The sequence below is a fragment of the Chiloscyllium plagiosum genome, chromosome 6 (genome assembly GCF_004010195.1).
Source record: "Chiloscyllium plagiosum isolate BGI_BamShark_2017 chromosome 6, ASM401019v2, whole genome shotgun sequence".
Taxonomy (NCBI): domain Eukaryota; kingdom Metazoa; phylum Chordata; class Chondrichthyes; order Orectolobiformes; family Hemiscylliidae; genus Chiloscyllium; species Chiloscyllium plagiosum.
The window spans coordinates 45472947-45479307 of NC_057715.1; the positions used below are offsets into that span (position 1 = coordinate 45472947).

At 43.1% G+C, this 6361-nt stretch overlaps 1 protein-coding gene across 1 annotated transcript in view; it reads right to left on the reverse strand.

The window, feature by feature from the left end:
• Positions 1–949: 949 nt before the first annotated feature.
• hs6st3b (heparan sulfate 6-O-sulfotransferase 3b) overlaps positions 950–6361 on the reverse strand; it is a 64801-nt gene continuing 59389 nt past the window's right edge. The window contains exon 2 of the mRNA XM_043691461.1: positions 950–2224. Within this exon, the coding sequence (XP_043547396.1) occupies positions 1519–2224 (706 nt within the window). The 3' untranslated portion in view covers positions 950–1518. The remainder of the gene's footprint in view (positions 2225–6361) is intronic.

Below are 6361 nucleotides of genomic sequence, written 5' to 3' on the forward strand. Positions count from 1 at the left end.
GACAATTTAGCATGGCCAATCCACCTAACCTGCATATCTTTGGACTGTAGGAAGAAATCAGAGCACCCAGAGAAAACTCATGCATACGCATAGAGAATGTGCAAACTTCACACTGACAGTTGCCCAAGGCTGGAATTGAGCCCAGGTCCCTGGTGCTGTGTCTCAGCACTGAGCTAGCATGCCACCCCATGTTATGGTTCCTGAGAGTCCGGAGAGGACCTTACTAAAATGGTTCCAGGAATGAAGGATTTTAGTTTCAAGGTTAGATTAGAGATACAGGCTTGTTCACCGAGGAGAAAAGGAATTTGAGAGATTTTCATCAAGATGTACAAGATTATCGGAGGTAGTGTCCCTGTCCCGGACCAGAAAAGCCTGGGTTCCATTCCCACCTGCTCGAGTGGTGTGCAATAATATTTCTGAAAAGGTTGATTTGAAAAATCGGTTAAATGATATTTTATTTCAGCGAGCAAATGAACCCTATTCCCATTAAATGATGGCACAAGACTTGAAGACACAGATTTTAGGTTTTGAATAAAAGATATGGATGCAGGAGGACAGGAAAAAAACCTGTTTATTTTAAAAGCGAGCAGGAATACCTAACAATTCATTGCTTATAAGGAGAGTGGAATTAGAGACAATGATTATAAAAGGAAATTGGTCAGACACTTGAGGTACATGAAGTCACAGGGGCTTGGGAATGGAATGTGGTATGACACTGCCTGTATTACTCTATGGAGAGTAAGCACAGGCCCTTATGGGTTAAACGGATTCATTCTATGTTGTCACATTTGTATGACTCAACCTAATTCATAAAGATTTCTGTACAGTATTCATTTGCCCATTTAGCAAACCTTAGTGGATGCAGAAGAAACAACTGAACCTTAAGTTAACTGAAGGAAGAACAATGAATTCAATTAAATCTGACATAAATATTTTGCTGGAACATTCAGAAAGGTAATCAGTCAGGCTAGTAGTTAAATCACGTGTGCTTTATTGATGCAAATTGTAGTTTAATAACACGAGCATTAAAAAAGTCACAATATTGTACTAACTTCAAAAGACTTTTTTATTTGATCTTGTTAATATAGCAGTAACAGACAAAACTATTTTGGTGTGAATTTGATCTGATGCCTGGGTATATTGTCACATATCTATTGTTACATATATTATCTTTAGACCTGATTTGCCTGCTTTCTGACAGAGTACCTTGGACAACTGAATGAAATCTTTACAATCTCTTCGTAACCTTGAGAGCAATTTTGACTCTAAATCTCCCATAACAAAAACTGAACCGAGGGTAAACAGCAAGAATGCACGAGTGAGATGGGGCTGGGAATTGGGTGGGATGTAGAGGTGAAGGTTACACTGGAGTTAAAGACAAAGATAGCTCAACAGGTTTACTGTGGTCGCACAGGATGATGGTATTGCACATTTCATGTGAAATACTGTCCTCTCACACTTGTGGTCACAATATTAATTACCTAGGATGAATGAATGAAGGGAGCGGATGAGAACCAGTCACCACCTTTCCACCAGACTCACATAGTCATCTGTCATCACGCTCTCCGTGTGAATTTTTGGGGACCTGTGTGTTCCCTGTTTCTGGCGATGTGCTCTGCGTTGCTCCTGACGCTTCCTTTTCTCTTCCTGGCGCTCCTTCTGCCTCATGTACTGGAAACGCTGCAGAAAGAGATCCTTCGCGTAGTCGTAGAGCTGCACATCCAGGAAGTTCAGCTGCTCTATGTGCCGCCGGGTTTGCCGGTCCAGCGTCACACTGGCCGCCCGGGTGCTGTTGAGTTGTGTGAACGGCGAAATGAACTTCAGCTGAAAGGTTCTTTCAAACAGACATTGGGTCTTCCTCTGGAACTCGGTCAGTCCGAAGAAGGCCATGTCCTTCAGGTTAGTCTTGGCGCTGTGCAAGAGTATTTCATTGCGCCTGCTGGCTCCCATGGTTGAGACGTTGTAACAACCCACCAGGCTCAGGTCAGCCAGCATGCGGACCTGGCGATTGTTGGCCAGGTTGTAAGGGCAATCCATAAACTCCTGCAAACTGCAGCCTGACCAGTCATCCCCTACGTAGCAGGTCGGAAGCTCATCCGGTGTCGGGGTCCGGCCATCACACATGTGTAATGAAGCCCTCCAGGTAGCTCCTCTCTGGACATGCCTCCATTCGCTTAAAAAGCGGGATACGGGGTCTCTTAGCATTGTTATGTAATAGAAGTTCCTAGAAATGTGGAGAGAAAGACCATCTGTGATATGTTCGCAATTTTTGTAACAGAACAGCAGCAAAAGGAATTCTGTTTGTATCTCACTGTGTTGGGGAACAACTCGACAGATGCTCTTAATTATGAACTTGCTGCTCTCCAAATAAGTCAGCATCAGCATCACCAATGGGGTAAAAACAATGACTGCAGATGCTGGAAACCAGATTCTGGATTAGTGGTGCTGGAAGAGCACAGCAGTTCAGGCAGCATCCAAGGAGCAGCGAAATCGACGTTTCGGGCAAAAGCCCTTCATCAGGAATAAAAGAGGGCTTTTGCCCGAAATGTCGATTTCGCTGCTCCTTGGATGCTGCCTGAACTGCTGTGCTCTTCCAGCACCACTAATCCAGAATCAGCGTCACCAATCCCCGTCCCTCTTCCTCCCTCCCCCACTTTGCAACCGACCGAGCATGTGTGGCGGCTCGAAGTAGGGAAAGCAACCCGGAAGCTCGGCAGACGACCATGCTGTTACTCTTATTGCAATCACAGTTAAAATCAGGAAGAATAACCCAGGATTTATCCAGGCTGGGATCTCCCGAGCAGTTGCAGTAAATTGAAAGTCAATAATGTGGATGCTGGAGATAGGAAACAAAAATGGGATAATGCTGGAGAATCTCAACAGGTTTGACTGCATTTGTGGAGAGAGAAACAAAGTAACATTTCGAGTGCGGTCTTCAGAACTTTCTTCAGCAGCCATGTCTGTCGAGTTTCTCCAGCATTCTCTGTGTTTCTTGTAGCCCCATGGTCGGATTGCCGCACCTTTCGAACGTTCCCTTCTTCCGAGCCAGAAATGCGAAGGATTGTGTCCACTTGGAGACCTGGTGGGAGCGGACAGGAGTTCAGATGGTGGGGAGACGGGATCATGGCCCCTTTTTGCAAAATTGACTGCAGTGTTGTCTATCCACTCTGAATAGTAGTGAATGGATGGATGTGTGAATGAATGTATAGGGTGCTGGGGGGATCTGAGGGAGGAAGGGCAGGTGTGCGTGTGGTAAATGGGTGGGCTGGATGGAGGAAGTGGGTAGGATGGAGTGCATTAGGGAATATATTTGGTAATGGGCTATTCAGATCTGATCAGGGGCATGATAGGGAGCTGAAGGGAATAGTTGGATATTAGAACATTGTTGGATCCCATAGAGAGTAGTCAGTAGTCAGGTCAATAATTGGTATGGTGTAGGAAGTTGGAAGTAACCAGGGTGAGGTCAGGCAGTAGTTGTACTGTCAGAGAGTTGTTGCGTAGTAGTTGGGAGCCCAGAAAGTTTATAGGGGTTTCTCAAGGAGTTGAGGGGGAGTCAGGGACTTAGACCTAATGACTGGGGGAGGGGGGGGAGGGGGGGAAAGGTATGACCAGTTACGTCACTAGCCAGAAGTTAGAAGCATCGTTTTTTTTGTCAAACATTTTATGCTGGGGACACTAATGTGACACTGTCCAAAGTCTCCAACTTGGAATTGGAGAGACTGACATGGCTGTCCAAGGAACGGGGGAATTGCCTATCAGAACTTTAAACTGGATGGGTCATATTCACAGGGTAGCAGGTTGAAAATTGTGTGGTGTCCTGATATGAATTTTCAGTTGTTTGTCTGCTGTCTGACAATCTGGAGACTGAAAGATTTGGATTTTTAATTAAATTCAAATCATGGATTGAAATCAAAATCTGATTTGGAATGATGCAGTTAAGAGAGAGTAAGAAAAATATTAGGCAGAATTAATAAATAACTGTTTGTGTAGTCAGCCGCAAATTGCAAAAGAATGTGACTACACACTTATAAATTTAAACTTTCAAAACTTTCAAGTATTTTGGCAGTAATGATGAATGATCATGTCATTAAAAATTCACTTATACATGAATGAACTGGCTGTAATAGTTACTGGGGCATTTAATGGGTATCTGGTGGATAAATTTTTAATTTCACATTGATTGCAATGTCAAAGTCTATTTTTGATATATTGTTATGGCATGATCCAGGAATAAAATAACTCTGACCACAATTTCTTGATTTTCATGGTCATGGTATAGTTAGCATCACAATTATTTTCAATCCAAAAATCAGGACTTTTTTAACAGTAAATCACACTGTTGCGAGTTTTAACTTAAAATTCAGTTACTTTCACTCATTAGTGCAACACCAAATGCTATTAAGCAAAATTTGATCCTTAAATTAATATCTAATGTCAATAGATCAAAATTTTCCTTCAACACCATGATTTATATTTTCCTTGGAATGATTAATAGTAACTTAGTTCTTGATCCAATTGAAATTGATTTATGGGTAAAAAGGAGCAATTCACCCAATACCATTCTCCCATTATCTCCCTATAGCCCTGCACAGTTCCCTTTTAAGATAATCTATTGCACGGTGGCACAGTGGTTGGCACAGTGGTTAGCATTGCTGCCTCACAGTACCAGAGACCTGGGTTCAAATCCCACCTCAGTTAACTGTCTGTGTGGAATTTGCACATTCTCCCTGTGTCTGTGTGGGTTTCCTCCAGGTGCTCTGGTTTCTTCCCACAGTCCAAAAATGTGCAGTTCAGGTGAATTGGCCATGCTAAATTGCCCCTAGTGTTAGGTGTAGGGGAATGGGTCTGGGTGGGTTGCTCTTTGGAGGGTGGGTGTGGACTTGTTGGGCCGAAGGGCCTGTTTCCACACTGTAAGTCATCTAATTTCTGCTTGAAAGTCTCAATTGAATCTGCCTCCATCAAACTCTGAGGCAGCACATTCCAGATTTTGACCACTTGCTATTTGAAAAGCTTTTATTCAAGTCACCATCACTACTTCCACCAATTATCTTACTTATGTGCTTTCTCATTTTTGATTCTTTCACCAATGGCTTAAATATAGGGTTACCCTACCACAGGTGTTCCCAATCTACTCTGTCCAGACAGCTCATGATCTTGAAAACTTTTATCAAATCTCCTCTCAATCTTCTCTTCAAAGTAAACAGTCGCAGCTTCTACAATCTATCCACAGAACAGAACTTCCTCAGCCCTGGAAGTATTTCTTCAGTTCTGAAGAAGGATCATTGGATTCAAAACATTAACTCTGTTTGTCTCTCCACAGATGCTGCCAAACCTGCTGAATTTCTCAAGCAATTTCAGTTTTTGTTTGGTTCACCAGGATGTTGTCTGGGCTGGACTTGTATGAGAGATTAGATGGGCTGTGGTTGTTTTCCTTGGAGCAGAAAAGGCCAAGGTGGTAGCCTGAGGTGTACAAAGTTATGAGAGACAGAGGTAAGGTAGATAGGAAGGAACTTTTCCCTTCGTGGAAGGATCAATAATTATGGATTATAGATTTAAGGTCAGCGCAGTAGGTCTGGGCTGGACTTGTATGAGAGATTGGATGGGCTGTGGTTGTTTTCCTTGGAGCAGAAAAGGCCGAGGTGGCAGCCTGAGGTGTACAAAGTTATGAGAGACAGAGGTAAGGTAGATAGGAAGGAACTTTTCCCTTCGTGGAAGGATCAATAATTATGGATTATAGATTTAAGGTCAGCGCAGTAGGTTTAGAGCAGAGTTTTTTTCACCCAGAGGATGGTGGGTATCTGGAACTTACTGCATGAAAGTGTAGAAAAGGTGGGAATCATCAGAATATTTAAGATGTATTCAGGTGAACACTTGAAAAGCCATAGGCTACAAGGCTACATGCCAAGTGCTAGAAATGAAACTAGAGTAGTTAGGTGCTTGATGAGCAGTGTAGATACGATAGGCTGAATGTCCTCTTTTTAGGCTGTAATGCTCTATGACTAACTCCAAGATGGTCTTTCTCCCATTCCAATCAACATATCTTGCATACAAATATCCATTTTCTCAAGCTCGTAATATGGTGCCAGTGGAGTTCCAACCTGTCCTTGTATCTTCTACCCTCCTACTCTTATGATTATGCTTGTCCCCGTCATCCTTGACCCAACAAACATAACCTTTCACCATTTCTCTGTAATCCATGAACATTCTCCCATCACCTACGCCTGATCATCACTTCCTTTGACATTCTATCTCTCGCCCCTTTGCCATCACATATGACAACTGAAACCTTGACCCTGAACTCCAATTATCCTTCTTGGTACTTTCATCGGCTCCTTTGGTGCACCCCATGAGACCTCTGAAT